Below are 27,632 nucleotides of genomic sequence, written 5' to 3'. Positions count from 1 at the left end.
TATCAATTCATACTATGGCTGAAGATGTCGAATTCTATTAACATCATCCTCAGCGCTAGTTCCACTATTAATAATACTGCATCTACATTTAAATCTCTATTTCATTCAGTGGAATGTACGAAGTAATAAATTTTGTTCTTTAGACTTAACTAGCCTGATTTCTAGGTGTCATTGTCCTTTACTATTCTTATCCGAAACCTAGTTCCTTCTGAATTTCAGTTTCAAGCTAAATAATTACCAAATTTTTCGTTCCGATTGCCTGACAACTATAATGGGTCAGCTATTTCCATTTATATTTCCATATTATCCATTGTCTTCATTCATTATCTAATATCTTACTTCAGTATGATATTAATTTAATGGGTATTAATTTATTTTACTCCAGACTTGTTTTTTGGTTCATATCACTGTAATCGATTTAAATTCCTCCCAACTCCAATTTTTCAAATATGATCTACAGTTAAATTTTCCTTTTTTACCCTGAAAATTCCTTCTGGTAGGCGATTTCAATTTCCGCGAGGAGTCCAGTTTTACTTTCATATAGAGGTATTCTTTTATATAACGGTATTGTATCTCGTGGTTTTTCGATTCTCAAGAATGGTTCACCCCCTAGTATAAACCGTCATTCACACAATAACACTACCCCGGAGATAAATATTTGTTCTCCTAATAATTTAATTTCGATGAGTTGGAATCCTTATCCTATCCTTTTGGTAGTGATCATCTTCCTATTCTTATTTCTTGTCCTCTCCTTTCTTCACCAATTTTTACTCCTCACTCTTCGACTACAACCTCCACCGATTTTAATCTAAAAAAAAGACAACTGGGTTTATTTTCTTCACTTCTGACAATCTACTCAATTTGCCTGTCACTTCCAATCCAATTTTAGAGTTTGAATGATTCTCTGATTTAGTTTTTCAATCAATCTCGTCAGCTATCCTAAACGGGTGAGAAAACGTCCCCTCTTTCTCCCATATGGTGAAATTCTAATTACACTTCTATAGTTAAAACCCATTCAATTTTGTTCCGTTAGTTTCGTCAAAGACATTCCATGGGTGCTTTCATAATTTACCAGAGGGTATATGCTTTCAAGTATTTAATCTTGAAGTCGAATAAAAGACATTCTTAGCCGTCATTTTGCTCTTTTATTAATTCATCCTTCTCCTGCTCCTCATTCTGATCAGTTGCTAAAAGTTTTGAAAATTCCCATCCTACATCTAAGGATATTTTTCCTGTTGACGACGTTTGGATCCTAAGTTTATGCTCAAAATTTGCCCTCTATCTAAATCTTCCTCTATAGATGTCTTATTCGTTTCAAACCAACTACATAATATACATAATATGTGTAGTATTTTACTCTCCAGCGTTTATACGTTAGCTAAGCTAATGTCTGCCATTAATCATAGATTATTTGTTGCATCCAGCCCTGACCGCATCTCACCACTATTTCTTAAATATCCACCGCAAGACGCTTATTCAACCCTTTTAAATATTTTAAATTGTTTATAGTTCAATAGTCTCATTCGATGTTCTTGGAAACAGTTTAAAGTTTTCCCGATCTTTAAATCTAACGATGAAGGCTTCCAACTTTTTCCTCTTGTGGAATAAATCCTAAAGTACATTCGGACTGCTGGTTAGAAAATCAAATTTAATATAACCATTAATGTTTCAAGTTAAAACCACTGTAACTTTAATTAAACTATAATATTATATTCCATGTGTGCTGCATCCCCAGAACACAATAAGATTGTTACTTTTTTGTTATTTTGAAAACAAAAAAAAAAAATTATCACCCTATGAAATAATGCAATAAAGTCACGCGTCTTTAAAATAAATTATGAGCGATAAAATGTTATCTCACCATTTATTTTGATTCCAACAGCGGTTATTCTGTTTTAAAGATGGCATTTTGGACGGTGTAAAAGTTTTGATGTTATGTGTTAGCTCTTAATTCCATTTCATACATTTACGGCACGTGACGTACCTATGAGCGCGCATTTTTGATACTTTAACTTTAACCACCGGTGGGGAAATCGTTTCGGCAGTCTATTATAACTAATATATACTCCGTTCAACTAAATAAATCCTATTTCACGGCCAAAGCACCCGCATTAAAACGAATCAAATTTCTTATAATATACTCTGACCCGAATAGACCACGTGCTTGACGTTTTAACACTGTAGCTACGTCATTAAACGATGTTCAACGTGCATAAACAGTAGAAATATGCGTGATTAACACAGTAGTAACGGTAAAGCGTTCTACAATGGCCACTGATCAAGTATGATTTTTTATTTTTTATTCAATATTTTTGGTTGATTTAAACACTTCAAAAATCATATATAACACATTTATTTGTATATAAATATTATACTTAAGATTAGAAATCAGCTGTAGAAGATAGATAGTTCAAAGAATAAATCAGTCCATGTGTCTGAGTTTTTTTATTTAAGCTCAAAGAAACTCTCATGAAAAATAATAAGTTTTATCAATGATCAATGAAATATTTTTGAATGTTTTCTCGACAAAATAGGCGATTTCATATGTTTTTAAATTTTAATTTAACATGTGATTATATCTAAAATATTCTAACGAAGATTCAAATTTAATATACTCATGTATACTTCTCCTAATCCTTCTATATAATACGAGGTAAGTTTATTTATTTTCGGTTTCCGTAAACACAATCATCCCCAGTGCAAAGATGATAACACGTGTAAAAAAAGAACTTTGACTTGAAGATTAGTATTATTTTTCTTTTTAATTCTGCCATTACGTTCTTAGAAATAGTTTCAATTAGTAAATTCGCTAGCATGAGAGATAACGTGTGCTAAGTCGTATTATATGCGCGAACGATGGTTTACGCACGAGTTTATACACATCTGACTTTGATTTAATAACTCTATCGTATTCCATTCACCTATTCAGAACGGAAAACAATACCTTGAGTATAAACGTGTTTTTCATATTTATGAAAATTAGATCGGGACTTGCGCTTAATATTTATATTACACTCATGATGGGGTTATCATTAATTTTTCAGTTTTCGTATAAGTTTGTCTTGATGACGAATGCGAAAAATTGGTAGCGAAATGGAAAAGAAGAAAAAAAAACAAAATGTTGATGCTAAATGACAGTTCTATACATTTTATTAGCCGGGGAAGCTAAGCGAACAATCACGACCCAAAACAGTCAATTTAAAGTATAATAACAACTATTGTTACAACCAGTGGTGTTGTTAATGGGGGGGGGGAGGGATTTCCACCTCCCCAGATTTTTTTTGAATGATATTAAATAATAAATAATTTACATATTATAGTAAAAATATATTTTAATTTATTATAATTAAGTATATATTAAAAATTAAGTAACAAAATAATTTTTATTAAATACAGGACATAATAATAATACCATTTTAAATGTAATATTATCTTATAGGACCTCGTATTAGAAAATATCAATAAGAATATTATGAATTGACTCTTAAACACCCTCCCACCCTAAAAAGAATTGTATCTACGCCACTGGTTACAACTTGTATTTCTATACTAATAACAGTTGATTCCTATAATAAAAGGTTTATCCCGATCGATACAACTACAGAAGTCGACGTCACTACTTATTTATTAATTTTTCTATTATTTTATTTGTCGAAAATTACCTAGCTAAAAAAATTACCCCCCTCCCCCTCAACGCAGATTTAGCCTGAATGATGTATACGAAGCATATAAATATACTGTGTTTAGAATTATATAATCCACGGACGAACAGATTTCGCGTGTAATATGGTCGTCGTTAATCTCGAACGAATAGCATTTTCCAAGTAGGTACTACCATTTGACAAATCTATTTTTGAGATAATTCACTGCAGAAATGTTTTGATCGATTAACCCGTGACGGGCGGCATAACGTCTGTGTGCACGCGCCAACATAACAAAACCCCATAAATCGAAATCGGTTAACATGATATTACGAGTACTTACTGCTAAACACAATTTGTTTCATTTCGAGAGTTTCGGCGGTCGACCGCGACCCGTTGGTTAATCGATTCCGCTTACACGCATATGGCATACAAATTATACCCCGTACCAACATACTTATACACATTACGTATATTGTATGTCCATTGTTTATTTTGTTTTCGAATCGGAACAAATTTACAATGCACCAACGAACCGGTGTACCGCGTTTAACTAATGCTCGAAACATTTCTTTTAAAAGAAAAATGCATTCGCGTTAATTTCACTGAAAAGATATTCAAAGGTGTTTAATCCAATTTGTCGGTATTTACATGGTTCGCCATTTAAATTCCTCTATAAGCTATACGCATATATTGTATACTTACTCTGGATAAAATATTGAATATATTTTCAAGCTCTGAAGTGGAATTCTAAACAATTGACACCATTTTATTTTTCGAACATTGTATATGTATATTTTTATTCACATATAGTAGGTATATTTCAAGATGAAATAAGTAAAATTGTTCTATTTATACCTACCTATTGTTTTTTTGTTACAATATTTCGTGTTCAAACGCATAAAGTACGAGTATTACTTAAAATAACTGTTGTACATATAGTTTAGCAACAGGTACGGTATCAATCTCGTTCACTTTAAACTAGAGATTTTGACGTCAGATTTAGATAACAGAATGAAAATCAAACTTTAAAATTGTATGAAAACTTTTTAAGATAGACTACAGTTTTCAATGTGTAAAGAAGTTTTAAAAAATATACGCGAAAAATAATACGGTTGCACTTTCATATCAAACATCCTCCGTACTATACATTTTTTCAAATGTTCATATTAAAATGGGACTCCCACTAAAAACTAATGTGTTTAAATTAATCGCTCACAAATAATATTAATTAATACTTATCCAACCAAAAATGAATGAAACTGAAGAACGCATTTCAAACGAGTGAATTTTCACCGAACACTACCTATAATACGCTTAAGTGTATAATAGTTTGCACGTACATTGCTCTAAGTAAAAACTTTTTACATTACTCGTCAAACAACACAAATTAATTAACTGCATAGCACATGTAATGTTTTACCTAATATAACCCTTCACATTACATAAAAATATAATGTCATTTTTGAATTTATTAGAGAATCTTTTATCAAAATATCATGTATTTTTAAGAAAAATACTCGTCTTTTTTACGAAAATGATCTAGTTACGTTTAATAGAAGTTAAATGAATATGTATAGATTTATATTTATTTATACTTTTATTTGAATACCATTCCTTAACCATCCAAACGCGTTGGAATAGCCTATTGTGACTTTTACAGTATCAACTATCTGCAATAATCTTAATTTAAAATTTCAGCTGGAATACAGCTAAGTTTTAATCAAGTTACAATAATTATCCAGAGTACCTACATATTTAGAAGTCTGTCAATGTATTTTTTCAATAAATTACAATTATAATAATCAATAATTTCAAAATCGTTCTATACGTTCTATGCTATGCTATAATCTATAATAATATATAATAATTACTTTACTTGGGTAAAATCAGCTCATCAAAAATATCTTCTTTTCTTAGTATTTCAATGGTCAATATAATAGTGTATTATTCAAATTATTATACTCATTTAATATATTATTATGTTAAATCCATTTTCAATCAATATTTTATTGATGCAATTTACATATTTTACCAGAATAAATAAAAAAAAATCATGACAGAATTAAATATTTAAATTTATTATTTAATCAACCAAGTAATTTAGATATATTGGATGATTCAACAAATTAAAAAACTTTCGATCTGTTTAATAATTTTAATTTTTTTTTTTTAATAAATACTTAGGTCTCGCATTATAACGAAATTGTATTAAATTATTTTTTTAATACTTAAAACTCAAATGTTCAAAATTTGAAAATTTGAAATTTTAATCTGCATTTCGAAAAGTTTTTTTAGAAAAATCAAGATTAAAATTAAATTTTCCACAAAATTTATTGTATTTTCATTATTTCTTTTGTATTTTAAGAAAAAAAATGTACAACTATGTTAGTTGGTCTCAAAAATTTTGGCCCACTCTTCCTCTTATATGAGAACATTGTTAAACATATTCAATTATTTTTTTTTTTTATACTTACTTTTTAAAGACCACTCCCCTAGATCTGGCACTAATATCAATGATGTTATGTGCAATAGTCAAACGGTAAAATTGGATTTCGAACATTGATCAATTCATTTTTTTTTTACAAAATTGACCATATTCACTTAACCAACTAAAAATATAATAACATTTACTGACGGATTGCATTATCCAGAATAATTTTGAAAATCTTAATATATTTTAATGCTTAAAAAAATATTTAAGAAAAAAACATTCATTAAATAACATCAAAATTAATATGATAAAATTATTAATTAATAAATTTATTATTAATTAATAAATTTATTATTAATTAATAAATTAATTAATTACTAAATTTTAAAGTTATATTAGGGATAGCACGTATAAATAATACTATATAAAACTGGAACCTTTATATTTATAACATAACAATACAATAATGCGTTAAAAAATTTGTCAGAAAATGTATATAAAAAATTCAAGCAATATATTTTTGGTTTTTAATTTCGTGTACACTTAATTAGTTATAAATTATAAGATTTTAATTTAAAAACTTATTAATTGCATAGTATTAAATTACCGATATTCATCTGTGAAAAAATTAACTACATTTAAGCATATTACATACATTATAATACCTACCACATTTAAAAAAATACATTTAATAATACTATTAATTTACATAGATAATATTTTTTAACAATTTTTATTAAAATTTAAGTACTTCTATTTAAAACACAATAAATTAGGTACATTAATATATAAATAATATTCCATCTGTTCTTTTTTGATATTTAATACGTATCTTATATCTGTAATTGATACACCATACAAATTCTTTTATGAAATATTATTAATACCTACATCAATAAATATTGTATTGGCATCTATATGTATATTATAAATAATTATTGTACTTATATTAATTTATGAAACTTAAGGAAAATTCCATAATCATAAGTTTCTTTCTGTTTACGAGTATAAGTATAAAAATCCACTAGTAATAAACAATTTGTCAATTTTTTTCAACAAGTTGTCATTTTTTATATTTTGCATTTTTTCAATAAATTATTAAAATTAAATTCAAATTTGATTTCCGGCATGACATAATGTAAATATTAGTTACCAAGTTGGATGAATAATTTTCTTCGAGTTGCACAGTACACTATTTGAATATCACATTTATAAGTTGCATAGTACAAGCCAAAAATATCATAACTAGAAAACTACTTCAATCATATTCATAATCAATAAATTATTTACATTATATTAATATGTTAACTATTAATAATATCAGAATATAATGCTATCATAATAACTCTTAAACTGATTATGTATTATAGTTTTAATTTTGACTAATCATTTCTTTATGTGTTGTTATAACGTGTCAATTTGCAAAATGACATAACGATGCAATTTTTTCTAGGTGCTTTTGGGTGGTGGTAGAAGACATTGGTTACCAAAAGTAGCACAGGACCCAGAACAACCTACCGATGAGGGTAGACGGTTGGATGGTCGAAATTTGATAGACGATTGGATCAGAGACAAAAAGAAAAGAAACATAAAAGCCGAATACGTGTGGAATAAGAGTCAACTAGACAAAATAGAAGCAAAAAATGTAGATCATCTTCTCGGTAAATAACTATCTTCAACTACTTTATGTTTTTTAATGGCTTACTAAAGGCTTCATATCTTATTTAGTTAGCCATCAATATTATGTTTCTTTGAAATTTTGGTTACCTATTCAACATTCCACAAATAATTTGTTTTCCTATTTATTGCATACTTTTTTTTTTTTTATCCAGTACTATGTAGTATTTTATTATTATTTTAACTAAATTATAATAATTTTCCAAAATAGAATTTGAAAAATTAACTAATAAATTTTAAATTTATTTTATCAAGATACAAAGTTTGAATACTTTTCCAACTTGTCGTTTAAATAAGTCCAAGTTATTATTACTTCTTAAATAGAAAAAAATGTACACATATTTTATGAGCTACGTTGTTTGATTTATACATAAAAGTTTGAATTGTTCAATATATTTTCTGATTTGCAAAGTATAAAAATGTAAAATTATATAAAAAATACTTTGAAACTATAACTGTTCATATTGTTATCGATATTATACGAAATAATAATAATAATTTAAATAATACTATAAATAATAATATATTTATTAATATACAATATTATCGATGAACATAATATCCTTAAATAAATTTTTCTGTTTTAACTATAAGTAAGTTAAGACAGCAAAAACTAAAAATTTAGTTTATAATACATAAATATTTAAATCTCTATGGTTAAGTATATGATTCCATGTTACATTTTCATATACAAATTAAAAACTATGAAGATACTTGTCCATTAAAATAATAACACCTCAATTTCCAGAGTTTAAAAAAAAGGCTTAATATTTAAATAAAAATTATATGTACGAAATGTTAGAAACGATATATTTTAACTAAAATAAATTATAACTATGGTCATGATTTCAACTAAAACGGAATATATTTTAAATAAATAACAATACGCTTTACAAATTCAACTTGCTGATATGCGGTCGTGAGAGAAAACGCTTTCTTAATGATTATTAATTTTATATTTTACTCTTACTATTTTAATACATTAGAATTTATATTTTATTATGTTGATTTTTTTTTTTTGTAATAAAAATGCCTAATCATAAATGCATCCATCCAATTTTCTTAATTCTTGTTGAAAAAATGTAGGAGTAAATATATGTAACGATAAATTGTTTAATACTTTAATTGTAATATTAAAAATTAAATTTTTCTAATTGTTTAAATAATTATTATAGTGTTGAAATGCTACATTGTGTTTTTTGATGAATAATAAAGAGAAAATATTCTTAAACTATATTTAAATAAAATATCTTATCATTAAGATAATTTTACTAAAAAAAAGTATAAAGGTAAAAAAGCATATTATAGTACTTATAACTACTTTTATTAAATCTGTAAGTTATAAGCCCTGGTTATAACATTTTATCGATGAAGCATAATCATCAGCAATAAAATAACGTTTTTTATCTGCAGTTATAATGTAATCGATAAGAATCATAATAAATTTAAAAATGATTTATAATATATTCTACATGATGATACTAATTAACAACACAGCCTTTTTCTATATTTTATGTTCAATTATAATATTTTGCGTTTATGTATATGAATAATAAGTTAAAATATTAAACTTCTAATCTAATTCACATTTTTAAGTTATTCATATATTATTCTGATGTAACTTTTTATCGTTTTTTTTAAGGTACTTTTTTAATCTATTGATGAAAACAATGTAATTATTAAACTATTTAAACATTTTACATATACTCGTAAAGTAATTAAATAATGTAAAAAGTAGATTCTTATCCTAAATTAATTGGAATTCAAAGAAAATACAAATTGGTCTAAGTATTTTTATTAATTCATATTTTAAAATTAAAACAAACTTTATGAACATTTAAAATTTTTATTAAAAATCGTATATCATTTAAATTGAAAACATTTCAGTTATTTAGATAAAAACACATCTTGCACTGTTCTCACATACGCGTGGATCATGTGACATGTAACACCACAAGAGAATCTTAATGGGGGTGGTTTATTTTTTTCATTAATACTTTTGGAATGGAACTTTTTGGAAACGATTCAAAAAAAAAACAGGAATTGTGGCAAGACCGGTGTCTCGTAACGGTCCTTAGTTGGCCGGGAGCCCAAAATATCGACTGTTGAAATATACAATGTCTTTGATAGAAAACCGCTGAGCAAAGTCAAATAAAAGAACTGTCGCATTCGCGTGTGTATGTCTTAGGTTTATTCGCGTATTCTCACATGGAGTTCGAGGTGGACCGAGACAAGGGACAAAACGGTGACCCACCCCTTCATGAGATGGCTGTCAAAGCTTTATCTATACTTCAGAAGAACAACAAAGGATTCTTTCTATTTGTCGAAAGTGAGTATGTTTTTAAAATTCTTTTTTTCTTAATATTTTCTTAATATCATATTTTCATGACACGTTGAACACAACATAACGTGTGTTCATTACTGACATTGTTAAAATATTTTCCCCAAATTATGCAATTTAATTAATATTATGTATAGTGACCGGTCTCTTTAATCATAGGATAATCATTTTGTTTTTCCGTAGTACTGTAAACATTTTTAAATCTTTCGATGTTGTAAAATATAAATACTTAATCGAAATCACTGTAATCTTTTAGGTGGCCGTATCGACCACGCGCATCATTACAACAACCCTTACAGAGCTCTAGAGGAGACGCTTGTTTTGGAGTCTACACTAGAAGCTATCATGGCCAAAGTGGATTTGTCCGATACATTGGTCGTTGTCACTGCAGACCATTCACACGTGATGACAATGGGAGGACTGGCCACGCCTCGCGGCAACGACATATTGGGTACGTCCGGCTTAAATTGTATATATGATTATCCATACTTTGTTGCTAAGTAATAGATATTGTCTCTTTTTTCCATTCTAACTCAAAACTTCTATAGGTCTGGTACGTTAAAATATATTATGATTCTAACAATTTACAATTTCATTGAAAACGTATATCGTGTTAATTGTATTGTTTAGTAAAACTTTTACGGTACCTAAAGACGAAGTAAATGTTTATTTGCAATTAAAATCAGTTTTATGCTTCCAAAACGTTAGTCGAATCTAATCAATTCAGTGATGTTAGATAAATAGTATAATGATAACATAAATTATAATTGACGTGGACGAATTGTGAACCACGAAAGTATAATATTCATTGTGTACAAGTTATTAACTTAAGGCCAAGCGCCTACCAATATAACGTGACGTGTAGCATCTAGCACGCTATTTTGTATCAAAACAATGTAATTAATAGATTTAACGCCAACTAAAGTGATACGACAGTGATAAACAAACTATATATTACTTCGGTGTCATTTTTTGCCACGTGCAACTTACCTCAAAGTGATTAAAAGGCGCTGTTCTGGTAAAACTGAGTCTCTAAAATTAGTATATTGCTTCCTAATCGATGGTCCTGCTTTTTGAAGTAATAAACTAAATGTATTTGTATTCATTCTATAAAATTATTGGAATCGCTCTGGATAGGTATTTAATTCTTTGAATACATCAAAAACACTACGTTTAATTTTTTGATTCTTTTTCCAGTATGGATAAACCCAATATTGTCTTTTTTTTATTATTTGCGTTATTAACATTGATTAAATTTACTAAAGCCAAAAAACTTTCGTCATCGGACTAAGAAGAAGACATATTGATAACTGGTGTTACTAGTTTCTAGATACATAGGTAGGCGTTGTGTCACACCATTCGTCATTTTGTTGTTACGTGTTTGCTATATCACTTGCCGCGCTACATGTCACGTTACTTTGGTGGGCGCTTGGCCTAAGACTCTTCGATTCGGTGATACATGACTGCGGATAGTTCTTATCGGGGCGACCTTTTTAATCAAAGTTAAGCGGACCCTCGAATATTACACTAATGCGGACACATGTTGCCAATTTTATAAATAAAACTTCGATAATGTGGGAATGTGGAAATTCTGAGAGTATTAAATTTAGTATGCAGTTACAAGTCATTTTTGTTAAATACTGCTGTTAGAATAAATTAAATTAAAGAAGTTTAAATGAAATTCAAGGCGAAACTGAAACAATTATTTCATCCATAAACAAAGGTTGAGAAAAATCGATGGCAAAAAAAAGATTTAGATAGAATCAACCTAACTATTCAGATCTATAATGATTATAAAAATCACCAAAACGTGACTATTTAAAAAAAAAATTAGTTGTCATTACAGGGGGAAAAAAGTATACATTTTTAACTTTATATGCTTATATTATATTATTATATTGAGTGCTTGTTTTTTACTTTTTTTGATTTTAAATTTTTAACTTTAAATGTTTATATTATATATTATTATATTAATAAACTACGTCGCACAACTTGGCAACGTTTCATTAAATTTCGACCGCAGTCGTGTCATTTTTTTGGGTGCAAAATAAAACCTTTTGTTATATAATGATCGTCCGCAATCGGGTTGTAAAAAAAGGTAAAGCGTCCGCAGTCGTGTTTCACCCCTTTGATTCGTTTGTAAAGATTAACTGCATTTTTATCAAAAATAAATAAACTATCCGACTAATTTGTCCCAATTAATTTTGATATGCTACACTATTGCTTAAATAATATCGTTAAAACTTTAATTATTTGCCCCTCGAGATATGTCTTAATAGCATAAATTATTAAAGTTAACGTTATGTTAACACAGCTCATATTCATTCCAAAATTTAAAACAAAATGTTAATACACTTTTTTTCATTAGATTCTTAATTTTATAGTTATATATTAACTGAATTAATAACTGATGAGTTAATTATTTGCTTTGTATAATTTCAAAGCAATTACATTTTTAAATTTATAAAATCTTTCTAATTTGTCAAAATATATTAGAATTAGGTAATTATTATAAATATCAATAGGATATTATTCATAGTTTGAGGTCAACTTAATACAATCAAAAAGAAAAGATTTAACTAAAATAAACGAATCAATATTGATTTGTCAAGATTAGTAAATTTAATTATTTCACCATTAATGAAACCTAATTCACTCGGTATTAAGATAATATAGCGGTTTAATCGTAATTTACGTGGTATCTTTGATCAATACTTTTAAACCAAGATTACTGTAGATTTCACATCGACCTTACTAAACGAGGAACTTGCAACGATTATCTTAAAAAAGTATATTTATAAATATAAATTTAAATACATAAATAAAAATACAAAAGTATTTATATTTGTATGGGCAGGGCTTAAAGTAAGGAGGGCTCAGTCCTCTAACTTATCAATTATAAAATATATAATTTATATTATAAAAGGTTCCCGTTATAACATTTCTCCGAAAAGTTTACTCAAACGCTCAACTGTTTATCAAAAATAATTGTATAAAATAAAATAAATGAAAAATTGGCTTTGCGATTTAATTTATGTCACTAGAATTTAATAGTGTTTAATTTAGTTTAATAATTTAATAATTTATTTAGTTTAATAATTTAATTGTTCTACAAACAAAACTAACTAATATTAAGTATAAATCATTAATTTTATAATGATATATGTACCTATTTTTATATATACATTTTTATTTTATTTTTTATTTTATTAAATTATATTCACAATCTGTTATTAAAAACAATGAGTAAGTAATTTACAAACTTTTATATTTTTACACATGAATAGGTTTTTGAGGAAATGTTCACTTAAAATACCTCATAATATACATACTTATAAATAATTAATTATCTAATTATCATATGTAACTATATGGAATTATGAGAATGATATAAGGATTAGAGGTAAACTAACCTATTTGCTAAACTCATTGCTTTTTTTGCGACTTTAAACCCTGTGTATGGTGTATGTAATGACATTGGTGTTGTTGTGTCAGAATATTAGGTATACATCATGAAGTAGATGTAAGTACTTACAATGAAATAATACATCAGCTTTAAACTTTTATAAAACAATACAAATGTCCAATGTATTCTTATGCACACTATATTAATATACTCAAACTATGAATATAGTTATTTATTTTCTTTTCTCTGTTATGACACAAAAGAGCTTATAAATTTATACATTTGCAGATATCTAACCAACTAAAACATCGTAAGAATAATATACGACTATTTCGCATACACTATTCCCATTTGATCGTGACTGCACTAAACGAAAAACAGCAATAGCCCAGAGTGTAAAATAACTCATAAAATTCTCATTTTTTGCCCCGTTTTATTATGTTTTACCTCACGTTTCTTTTGAACTAAATAAAATATAAAAATGTTGTAGAATTCTCTAGTCGTATTACAGATACAATACATTTTAAATAATATTAACGAACAATTTTTACCAGAAACTTCTCCAGGTTGAGACCATATTACAAACATATTGCGTTAAATATCATAATCACTCATCTTCAAATATTTCTGAAACAGTTCAATTATTTGCTAACTACTTTTCTAGTGTTTTTGTTTCTGATTCAACAAACTTTAACGAAGAGTCCCAAATAATATCAAATGTGGCTTCAATGAACAATATAAATGTTGATTTAAGCTCCTGGATTATTGATCAAAATGAAATTCATGATTTTTTAAATGATTTAGATATAAATGCGAGTACAGGCCCTGATGGTGTTCCATCAATATTTCTAAAATTGTGTAGTTTTGAATTAATTAAGCCACTTTATTTAATTTTTTACAAGTCTTTAAGTTTAGGTTATTTCCTTAATATATGGAAAAAATCTTTTATCACACCAATACATAAATCAGGGGATAAACATAATGTTTCAAATTATAGGCCGATTTCTAAATTATCTCATATACCTAAAATATTTGAAGCAATCATAACTAAAAAATTAACCAAAATAATGTCTCCATACATATGTAAAAACCAACATGGATTTAGACCAAAAATGTCGATTTCGACTAACATGTTACTTTTCCAGTCTAAGATACTTGATTCCCTTAATACCCATGCCCAATTAGACTCAATTTATACTGATTTCCAAAAAGCATTTGATAAAATAAACCACAGCCTACTTCTAAATAAATTAGTTTTATTCTGCATCCATGGTAGTTTTTTAGATTGGATAAAATCTTATATTAGCTCTCGTACTCAGGCAGTAAAAGTATCTTTTAATATTTCAAACGACTTTTTTGTTACCTCTGGAGTGCCTCAAGGTTCTCATCTGGGCCCCCTCTTATTTATATTATTTATAAATGATCTACCTTCCATATTTGATAGCTCAGTCGAAGTTCTCTTATTTGCTGATGATGCGAAGATATTCTCAATAGTTAGATCTCCTGAAGATATTTTAAATTTACAATCAAATTTGGATAGGTTTGCAATTTGGAGCCGTCATAATCGCCTACCCTTAAATTTAAGTAAATGTAGTGTTATTAATTTTTCTCGAATGGATAATGCGATTTCTTATAATTATAAAATTGATAACTGTGTTTTAACGCGTGTTAATTCTGTTAGAGACCTAGGAATTGTTATCGAAAGCAATATGTCCTTTTCTATACATATAAATACTATAGTTAAAAAAGCCTTCAAAATGTTAGGGTTCATTAATAGAAGTACGAACAATTTTAAAAATCTTTATACATTTAAAACATTATTCTTTTCTCTTGTCAGATCTCATCTCGAATTTGACTCTGTAGTCTGGTCTCCTAGTTATTCCTCATATAAAGAGGCGATTGAAAAAGTTCAGAATAAATGTTTAAAACTTATATGTTATAAATTGAATATACCTACTTCCACCAGTTTGCAATACTCGGTTTTTGGATTTACAAGTACTGAACTAAGAAGGAATGTTGCAGATATTATGTTCATATTTGATTTACTGAACGGTCTTATTGATTCCCCGGAATTGCTTTCTATGATTGGTTTTATAACACCAAGTCGTTACTTAAGAAAATCGAATCTGTTCCATGTACCATTTTATAAAAACAACTACAGTTCCGCATATTTTTTCCCTAGAGCTCTCTCATTATGTAATGTTATAGCCGATCACATAGATTTCTTCTTTATGTCACGTGATTTATTTAAAAAAAATGTATACTTAGGTTTAAATCTAGCAACAAATTAAATACCATGTATATTATTATTATTATTATTAAGATTAATGCAAATATTAAAGTTGAATTATGTTATTATCTGTTAACCAAATTGTATATCATTGAATTTTTATAAATTAATTCATGTCATAAATTGTTAATTAATTATTATTCACTATTATTACTATTTCATTTTATTGTATTCAAACTCATATCATTACTATCATAATTATTGTTAACTCTTATATTGTAACTTAGTGTCATATTAAAACATAATACACTTTCTATATTATTAATACCAAAGGATATCTACCCGTTTATAATGTAAAATAAAATAAAATAAAATAAAATAAAAATATATTTTATATTTTTATTTCATTTACTAATTAACTATTAATGTACATATATGCATTATTATGCGGTGCAGTAAACTTGTTAATAATATTAAATTTAATTAATTTAAAAATTAGCTTTTTAAGACATCTTAGAAAGACGTTTTCGTTAACAATTACATGCATTTCAATGGAATTTCACAAACATAGTTATTTTAAGGCAATTAATGAATTTTTTCTTTCAGTGACGAACTGACGACTAATGACATAAACGTAGGCTAATTAATTTATGATTAAAATATCAATGTTTTAATTTTGACATCACTCATTGGTAAATTGGTAAAATGGTAAAATGAAACCAATCCAATCTCATAATTATTTTTATCTCATATTCTAGAATAATATATATTTTAAAACATTTTCTATAATTATTTTGTGGCTCACTAATCAAAAAAAACACATAAAAAAAAAACAAAAATTCTTACAATTAATATATTTCTGAAATACAGTAGCACATCGATAATCTGAAAAGTTATTTATTGGTCAAACACTAGTAAAAAATAAAAGATAACCTTAGGTATACTCAAAAAGCTTTTTCGATACGAATATAGTATTTTACATCACAGTAAGACGAAAAGATTTTAAATATACAAAACACCCACAAGTAACTAACTGGAATTCTTATTATTGAATTAACTGATTTTATAAGGTAAATAAATTATTAAAAACTAATAGGCTCATAATATATTATATCACAAAAATGAAAAAAGATAATTGAATTAAAAGATATTAATAAACTGATCAATGCTTACTTGAATCAGTGACATTACGTTTAAAGTATAACAATCTAAAACGAGAATATGATGATAATAAAACGTAGAAGATATTTAAAATTTTAAATGAATTAATTTAATTTGATAGGCAGAAGTTAAATATAATATATATATTAAATAAAAATAATATAATATAAAATTAAATATTATCTAACTATACATATATGTAGTTACTTTGTTTCTCATTAAATATTACTTCTAAAAGTATACTAATTTATTAACCATTGATTTAGGAAAAAAAAAATAAAACTTTTTTTAATTTAATTGTACTTGTATCGAGATAAGTTATTATAGAATAAAAGAAACAAATAGTGTATGATAAAAAAAATGATAAGCTACCAACTTAAAAGTATTTTTATCGTGCGGTAATGGTGAAATTAACAGTGAAAGAACAAAAGAAATCAAAAAATATTGCAATTAAATCACAATAAAAGCATAATATTTTTATATTCTATAACGATGTAAAAATCAATCAATTCTACGATAGGATGTATTATTTTATAAAATAATAATATTTATTATTGGCAATAATAATTTTTAATAAGAAAAAAAAGTTGGCAATTAATGTACTTGTTTAACATGTATTCTTACAGTAACAAATACTATATAAGAAATAATTTAATTTAATTTTTTTTTTTTAATGACTTGTTTCATTTAACAAAAAAAATTAAGACATAGTAAAACATTCTATAAATCATAATCCAAAAGCAATGACAAGTACGATTTATCTTACCAGAATAAACGTTAAGTATATTTATTTTTTCTTTCACCAAACTATGTTTACGAACTTTATTCACCATGACCCCAGTTTATTCGAAACTCTCCGAAAGCCGCAAGATCACAGCTATATGCATAATTCCGCTATCAACTTTTTCTCATTCATCTAAATAGTTCTTCGCACATAAATTACACTTTTGGGATTCGTAGATACCCATGTTTTCAGCTTTTAATACGATTTACATTACTTGAATACTATTTCGAACAATTATAGATCAATAGTGTTACGAACAAAATTAATTCAACACGATTGCACATTGGATATTACTACATCTATAGTAGTTATATAAGCCCAGTGAGTCTGGTACACGTTACAAAATAAGGGTTAATTTATGTTATGACAATAATAGTACTCGTGTTTGAGCTTACCGATTATCACAGTCATAATAATTTAAGAAAATATAACAATTTATTATTTATCGAAACCAATGATTTGTAGCGTATCGCCGAATTTTAAAACCGTCGAAATCATCTGAAAATGAGGACGCATAATCCTAATACATTAGAGACGTGTCAACTAATTATATTTGAAAATCGCGACCGAATGCTCAACTAGCTGAACTTCACCTTCTTTTTCATGTAGCCCTGTAACTCTGTAAGAGTTACAGTGCCACTTATCCTCCCCAATACCATATTGTAGTAATCACAAATTAAGATATACGGTATATACTATGTTATTGCATATTATTTAAGCACCAATTATTTTAAACAGGGCAAATTATCCAACCCCTACTATAAAATATGCATCTATTTACGTACCTGTCTCATATAAACATTTGAGAGTAAGTATAGACTCAATGACACTATTTCCGTCTTTATAAACGATAGTGCAATTATACTTCAACATTCAAAAACGTCGTTAGTATTGGACTTACATTTATTGTACTATAAATGACTATTCTCAGAATAGCTCATCAATGGAACGAACCCGGTCCCAGCGTTATTCACTATATCGGCAAACTCGTTAGTTTTTTTAGTTGATTTATTTTTTCGTTTGACGATATTCGTATACATATATACATGATTAAATGAATATATTTATAATAATATATTATATTTTAATTTTGCAATAGTCATTGCTACGTCAGGTTTTCAACTAGATATAACGAAGGTTAATCGCTTTTTTTCTATTGCAAATAACCGTTCCATTATGACATCATTAAAGTATGTTTTTTTTTTTCGATTCATACAATAAGATATTCCTAGCTTACGCTATCTATATCTAGTGATGAAAATAGTAGATACATGTTTAGATTTACTAAGTGTGATAAATTAATTTAATTCTTATTATTATGAAGTAGTGACAAAGTTATTTTGGTGGCTTAACATTAAGTTTTTGTTTAAACAAGTATGTCGTAAAGACGTCCACGTCGAAGACGGCGTTAGATCGGTGGTCTATGTTGAGATAATAGTTCATTGGTCCTGTTGACTTCTGAATAGACTTGAAAAAACTATCGGCCAGATTTTTATTATAGTCTTTGAGATATGAAATATTGAGGTCTCTGTAAATATTTTGGTTCCTTATGAATCATGGAACATTTTTCATTGTTTTTAAGGTCTTATTTTGAAATATTTGAAGTATTTTTAAGTAAATAATTGGTTTATTGGCCCCAAATGAGACAAGCATATGTACATGAGTAAAGGGCATATTTTTATAAATTTATAATCTGCTTATAAATAAATAAGGAGCATTTTTTTCTCGACAGTTAATTTTCTGTTTAAAATAGAGAACAGAATTGCTAAACATTGATAGACTTGTTGAAAATTAAATGATAAGTTTAGCCACCAGGTTTGTCGTTTTTTCAGCGTTACACCATGATACTTGAAAGTCAGCTTCTAAGGGGTAGATACGTTGATGAAGTTAAATGAGGACGATGTACGGTTACGACGTAGACAAAACATAATGCTTACTTTTTTTGAGGGATTTACTGATATTTTCCAGTTATTGTACCAATAAGATAAAATATTTAAACATTTTTTTTATGTTTACTGTTATTACTTCTTTATTGCGAAATTCGATGTATGTCGTCGTCGGCAAAAAGAATTAAATTAGTTCGTGGCGTTTGAGATATGTCAAATATGTAAACGTTAAATAAAACGGGGCCAAATATTGATCCTTGAGACGCGGCTATTATGGGTTCAAGAGTAGAAGAGTTGTCGTTTTTTTTCTAACAGAGATGTGTAATTTGACTTATCAATAGTTTTAAGTTTGTACAGCAATCCTTGATATCATATCTTGTAATTAAAATTAATAAAACAAACTTTAGTACGTTTTTGGTGTGATTGACGATGAACCTATCAATGATTTATGTGGATAACGATTTATAGACATTTTCTAAATCGGTTATATTGTAAACATATATGGGAGTATTTTTTGACTAACGTCATCCGGTTAATTATTTTCACCTTCACTAGAAGTAGTGAGGTCTATGTCAGTGTTATCATGTAAGTTGAATAGAGAAGAATAGCATTTTTTGGCTATAATGCGTGATGAAATCGAAGTATTACTTGGATGCCTTCTTTTGTTCAAATTCGTGATAGTAGATGTTTGAATCCCAGAGGAACCAGTCCCATTTTCAGGAGGCATACACATTTCGTTAATTGTATTAGTTGTGCTTAAGTTAATAGCGTAATTATGTAGGCTCAGAGAAACATGATAATGACCTAACGCGATGATTGTTGATAACTAATTGATTAAAGTATGTAATACATTATTTTTCTGTTAAAGAAAAAAGTTCTGTTTGAACTATTCAAAAATAGTTTTTTTCAAATTTCAAATACCTCTTCTTAAACGTGTTTTTTGTTATTTATGATTTCAGAAATAATAAATGATTTTTACCTAAAAACATGCCTTGATGTTTCATATAGAATAAAATCACTACTTTTAACCGACCCGTTCAATACTATATTATATTTTATTTTATGATTGATACTTTGAAATTATTAAATCAAATTTTATTAAAAGTTCGAATTTCATAGTTTTCTATTATTTCAAACCATTATTGATTGCATATGCCATATAACAGTTTTTCTATCTCTCATGGAAAATTGCACCTACAAAAGTATGCTTATTATCTTGTTATCAATTCTTAACTTCGGTACATACCTTTTACTTGTACTATCTTTTTTAATTACTTTCAAAGTTAAATGTTCTTGTTTTAGTATCTTCAAGAAGTCATTTTTTCAAGAATACGCATAGCCAACATCGTTTAAATACCGTTTTTGTTTTCGTTTATTTCATGTTTGAATTTTGTTGTTAAGTTGTCTCATATTTTGTTCCATATGTTGTAAACTTTGGTTTGAATTATTTTCTCTTTTGTTATCAAGTCTCTTAAAATGTTCTGATGTAATTGCTATATTTCTTACTGTTTTTATTTCAAAATGCTTTACCATACTCATATTCTCATTATCTTTTACATTCAAAGTTTTTTAACTTCTTATATTAGTGTTTTTTTTATGTTTGTTCCTAAAACTTTCTGTATCCTTGTTTAAAGACATTTGGTTCTTAATTATCTACTCTTTTCTGTGTTTTTCGAAAGGTAATTGACAAACTTTCACCCAGCGACAATTACTATACTATATTACTTCACTCTTATTGAGATACGTATATGTTATATCCAAAATAATACCAATTTCTTCGTAATTTAGTGATTTTAGGAATATATCTAATGAAAAATATTCTTATTTTTTCTTATTAGTGTTTATAAAAAGTTAATTTAATAATTATAAAATTATAAAAATTATTTAAATTAATTATTCTATTAAAATTATATTTCTATCGTGAAAATATTTAATTCATTCCGAAATGCATTATTATAGAATTTTAGAACATGTATTATGTAATATTAAAAATGGACAAAACTAAAAACATATTTTTTTGATTTCAATAGCCAGCAAGTTATGTATTTTAGACAAAATATTTATATACATATTTTTTTTTATATTTACTAGCTGACCCGACAGATGTTTTCCTATCGTGAATATTAATATTGAATTCAAATAGGTATAATTAATAAAAAAAAATATTTAAAAAAAAAGTGTTTAATATTCTAATACTTTATGATATACAACATTCTTAATTTTTTTTCTTGCGTGTATATAAATAGATTTGTTGATATTCCGACACGGGAATATGTGACATAAAATATATGGCCATGTGAAACATATAGATTTTCAAGATTGATGCCAAAAACACTTAACGACTACCCTTGAGATTTATTTATCGACATTGCAAATGCTAGCCGCACTGGAAATTGAACCGTTTAAAGTTGAATGGCTTTTCGTTCGGAATCAAAGGAATCCATGGAATCAAAACGTCTTCACCTTTGTACTTCTCTTTCATAATTGTGGCTTCGATGACGTTGTTCATTAATTTCTTCACCGCAAGTCTGGAGCCATTACAAAGAAATGGCTGGTTTATATTTCGCAACATAATGATTACCGATCCGATTTTTAATTTCAAATTATATGATGATATTCCAGGCCATTTCAACAAATTTAAAAACTTCTTTGGATAGTTGATAACATCATCTTGGTTAGCAACGGAATCAATCGATTTTTATTTAATTAATTCGCCAACTGTCTTATTTTGAATCTGAAAATTAATTTCGTTGACATCAATTATAAGTATATAACAATAATTAGGCTTTAGAAACATACAATTTTGTATTTACACGATTTTTCGTTCCACGTTGACAAATTATTTAATTCAAATATTCTCCTATTTGTTATATATTGAAATAGATACTTCAAATTTAAAGTATTACATCAACTACTTTATTGTTAAATTTTAGAAACAGCTTTCTTTTTAGAAGAGGATATATTGTCTGAAATTTACTGAAGTGAAAATTTCTATATACCTACTAACAATGTCTTGATTTATAATCGATGAATTATGTACATAAATTGTTTTCAAAACACCCAATAAATTATGAAGATCATTTAAAAAACTGAAATAAATAATCGAATTGTCGAATAAATAATTGTTATCATACATAGCAACTTTTTCTTGTTTAAACTTTAATCATATTATTCGACAAATGATACCTTCAATATAATATTTTTACAGTATAAAATTCAAGTGATTTCCCTAGATAAATGTTATTATAAAACAATTTAATTTATCTGAATAGATTAACTTTTTTTGATACAATCACCTAGGAAAATGTTTATTTCATTCTTGAACAATTTTGCTTTTAACTTCATATCCTGATCTTTTCAATTAATTTGATGTAATTTTTTTTTTTATATTATTATTTTGTTTAATGAATGCACAAGTATAAAATTTCAAATTATTTTCATTTTGTAATTGATGTTTCATAATTGTCGACAACAAAAACGTTTTATCGATATAACACTCGTCAATTTTTTATTTTTTTTTTTTTATTAAACTCATTTTTTTTACATTTAATCAGTCATATATATGTATGAGGAACTTTTTATTTAGTTATTAAATATTCTGGTCAAAACCTAAATAATTTTACTAACATAAATGAAAAAAAGCTGGGAAAAAATTAATTTAAAATCTTTTATGAAAATTTCACTATCTAAAATAAATTTAATAAATCTTATGAAAACTGCACTATTTATAGTAATCAGTGGTATAAGCATTCGGTGAGCATTTCATGTATCTACGTTCATTATTTTTTACGCTGAAAAAAATAGATTTTGTCAAAAACTGGTTTGCTATAAATTGTACTGTATTTTTATAAAATGTTATCAGGTTTTTGCAATTATAAATGAATCTATTGGAAAATTCGTCAAAAGTATCCTCTTGTGAGTACCTATACAATATTAAACATACCGACCGTGACTGCCATTATTGACACGTATATTAATAAAGTAGTCATAAAATAACGTTTTTATAATATAAAATATTATGTTCAGCGTAAATATTTTAGAATATTCGTGTTGGAAGTATTTCCATCTTGCTTAACCCAGTGTGTGTTAACGTTCGGTGAAATTTTGTTCCCGAATAATATATCTCATGTAACAATCCAAGTAAATCCTATATGTATAGTATATATGCATCGTGTTTCGTTGTACTACATACATCAGGTCACAGTCCTCTTTTTCCCCTTTCCTAATTCCGACCCTTTTTGATTTTAATATCCATCTATAAACTTCACCTTTTTTCCCCATTCTTTGGTAACATTACAAGGAAACGACCCAATATAACGACGACAAAAACGATAATCGAGAACCGCTAATACATGTGTCCATTTGAATTGCCCATGCACAATAATAGACGAAAACCATTCAGTAAAAAAAAGAAAATTTTTTAACTTATATAATACCATATATTATACCAGAGATCTTTTCAAAATGTTTAATACATATATGCCATGCGGGGTTCCAAATACAATTTTTCGTACTTAACTATTTATTTCACAATTATTACTACGCGCAGCATATAATATATGAATACATACCTAAGTACGAACCTCGTATTAAGATACGAGTATCATGTCTATGATGGCTTATTTTTTCCATTTAACGTACACTAAATCGTATCATTTGAAATATTAATTTTTCTCCCCTTTTTTTAAGAGTACAAACGCGTATTAATTTGGTACTATTTGTTGTTCCAAAACAAAAGGGCATTGCCGTAACTTGAATACACAAGCCATCAAAACGGACGTTTCAATTATTGTAATTCGTGGATGAAATGATGGATAATCTCAGTTAATTTGTAACAGAAATAACAAACAGGGTGGCGGTGGTGGTGGTGATGGCATTTGTGGTGGTGTGGTTGCGCGGCAATGGAAATTTCGAAGTAGTCTCGGTTAAAAGTGGATGAGAACAGCCGAAGGCAGTGGTCGAGGGGTTGGGGAGCTAATATATCTGGAGGTTAGAAGAAAACAAATTATGTCGGCAAAGGTTTTAACCAGCCGTCTGATTCATGATGGCACTTACGGGTCACCCTCCATCCCAGCTCGCATTGACGCAACGGAAATATGATAAATAGACGCACGGACGACTATGTAATGGCATCCGGTACTTAGGGATAAAGACGCTTCAAAACAGTAAAACGGCACTGTGGGTTTTTCATATACAATCGTTTTAACTCACCATTCAACACACATACGTGCGCGAAAAATGTTGACAGTTCTTATTTTGTATGAGTATAACATAATATACATTTTTTATTGCCCACCCTTAAAGGTGAACATAGTTTTTTACGCACTGCATAAATGTCTTTATATCGGTTGTTTTTGATATCAAACCTAAACGTTCAAATTCTATTAATATATTTTGCGTATGTATATATGTATTCTTAAAATATATGTATTTTAATATGATACATATTCATTTTCATAATCAGTTTTCTTTTTTTGTCCATCACATATAATGGTTTGAAATAATCAAAAATTAGAATACATTATTTTTATATTTTATGTCTTATAGTGTTTGAAAATATATAACCCTAATAAATAGTTTCAGGTACCAAAAAACCAATTGTTATAATTATTATTATTATTATTATTGTTATAACATATTATTAAAGTAATTTAAACTTTTAAGTATCTAACTTCAGCCAAAAAAATCTATCTAATATTTGGGAGAATCGAAAATTGTAGTAACAGTATAAACTTCATTAAAATAATTTAATAATATAAAATTCGAACAAAATATTTAATATTGTTTAATGGATACTCAATGAAATATTTGATTTTGTAACATTTATAAATAATATTTGTGACTTTCAAAAATTATTTTGTTTACTATAAAAAAAAAAACACAATTATCTAATTTTCAATTCTTAAATATAGAAGTTAAAAGTGTTATGAATTTCGGAACTAAAAAAATATAGCTTAATTTTTATTATTGTTTCAAAATTTAATAATCAAACGCTCGGTAAGATTTTCAATGTAATAAAGTTTATTTTGTTTTTAATCATTAAAAAATATATATTTATGAGACATTTTTTAATCAATTTTCAAGAATTGTTGTAAAATCAAAATTACTCGATATTTCAATTTTGAAAAAAAAGTTAAAAATACAAATATTTTTAATTTTATTTAAATAACCTAAAACAAACTATTGAAAATTGTACCATAATTAGTACCAAGTTTTTTTCTAAATACAAAATTAGCGAAGGTGTAGTATGTTGAAGTTTAATATTTACTAATAATCTGGTTTTGATGAAGTTTTAATTATGTTCAATTTAATATTTAAAAATAAAAATAAAATTTCCGATTTTGTTAAACATCTGTTTGTAGATATATAAGATAAAAAAAAAACACTTATTTTTTATCGTAATTTAATTTAATTTTTATCATTCATACTTCCGAACATAATATAACTAAATATTAATGGTGATGAAAATTACAAAAATATACACAAAATTAATTTGAAATTTAGGTTTATTTATTTATAATTAAAGATTTAGGTATCATATAAATTCTTTAAATATTCCACTTTGATGTTTTTAACATGATAACAAAAATTTTAAAATTCTTTTGATGTGGCAGCATATATTTGAATATCTCTCAAATTATTATATGCCAGTTGTATTTTGTTTTTTAAATATAAGACACATATATGTTACGGTAATAGTACGAATACCGGTGAAACCTAGGATTTACCAGTAAAACCTAGGATATACATAATTGCTTGGTCAAACCCCGAATGATTTTAGCAGTTCGGGCTTTTACCAACGAGTTTTGGTACATCATAAGATTAACAATCAATGATTGTAAAAGTTAGAAATTATATATTTTTTCCAATTATGTGACAATTCTTACCTATATAAATTGACTCAATGTTAAAATGTTCGTATATGCTATTAACTCTATACATAATACGGTTTCTACATACATGGCCTGTTGCAATATGAGCATAATATAACTTATTTAACCGAACATAATAATGCATTACTTCGAAGTCATCATTCATCACAGTGGCGTATATAGGTTTTCATTTAGGAGGGGGCCGATTATGTATTTGATTTTTGGGTGGAAGGGAAGGAGAAGCACACTATTACGAAAAAAATTACTTAAACACTATAAGACTTCTCGACTGTCTTTACACCATCAGAGAAATAAGAAACTCAATTTTTTTAATGATTTATTATTTTTTAAAAGTATAAAGACTACATTGTAATAAACAAATTTTTTATTAGAGGCACTCAAAATCCACCACATATTTTCTTAAAAGAATAAACATATTTTATAAATATAAAATTTTAAATTATCGCATAAACAACATTCTCAGTGTCGTGACAAATTTTCGGAAACCCCCAGCATTAAGACAAATCCATGTTAAAAATAACAATCTTTAACAATGGTGTTTTTCATTTTGGAGGGCCCCTCTCATAAATACGCCCCTGATTCATCAGAACAATCAGTTTTTTTTTCACCAGTAATATTAACAATATCAAACCACTTAAGTTGCCGATAGTGAACTGTTTTTTTCACATTAACAGATTTAACTATTTTAACTTCTCTTAAATAAATATTATATTTTTCCTCAGTTAAATAAAATTATTTTTGTTATTTTTTAACTCCATAACACCATTTAAAATGTCATAATATCGTATTATAAGCGACATATTGAATACTGAGTATACTCAAATACTAACCACAGAAATTGTAAAACGAATACTGCTCGTAAAATTACTTCCTGCAATTGGCTCTGATATCAATTTATTAAATTAATCTTCTGTTAAATCTGTTCCAAATCTTAATCAGAGAAGACACAATAACTAAAACTTTTATTATAATTCGTATGAAAATCAGAAATTAAATTAAAACTATTGATATCAACACAAATTCACAAGAATACATACAAGTAAGAATTATCACAGAATTGAAAAAAATATATAATTTCGGACTTTTATTATCATTGATTGTTAATCTTAAGATTTGCCAAAACTTGTTGGTAAAAGTCCGAACTTCTAAAAACATTCGGAGTTTGATCATGCAATAATG

At 26.8% G+C, this 27,632-nt stretch overlaps 1 protein-coding gene across 3 annotated transcripts in view; it reads left to right on the top strand.

The window, feature by feature from the left end:
- The window catches only part of LOC112693451 (alkaline phosphatase-like), a 326,574-nt gene that overhangs the window by 244,861 nt on the left and 54,081 nt on the right, over positions 1-27,632 (top strand). For all 3 annotated transcript variants that reach the window (XR_003149478.1, XM_025568541.1, XM_025568542.1), the window contains 3 exons: positions 7,529-7,736; positions 9,941-10,081; positions 10,350-10,544. Coding sequence is in view for 2 of the 3 variants with exons in the window: in XM_025568541.1 (XP_025424326.1) it covers positions 7,529-7,736; positions 9,941-10,081; positions 10,350-10,544 (544 nt within the window). In the remaining variant the exon portion in view is untranslated. The remainder of the gene's footprint in view (positions 1-7,528; positions 7,737-9,940; positions 10,082-10,349; positions 10,545-27,632) is intronic.

The sequence above is a fragment of the Sipha flava genome, unplaced genomic scaffold, assembly GCF_003268045.1.
Source record: "Sipha flava isolate LNK unplaced genomic scaffold, YSA_version1 87_pilon_pilon, whole genome shotgun sequence".
NCBI classification, from domain to species: domain Eukaryota; kingdom Metazoa; phylum Arthropoda; class Insecta; order Hemiptera; family Aphididae; genus Sipha; species Sipha flava.
This window is presented reverse-complemented; position numbering and strand designations above follow the sequence as displayed.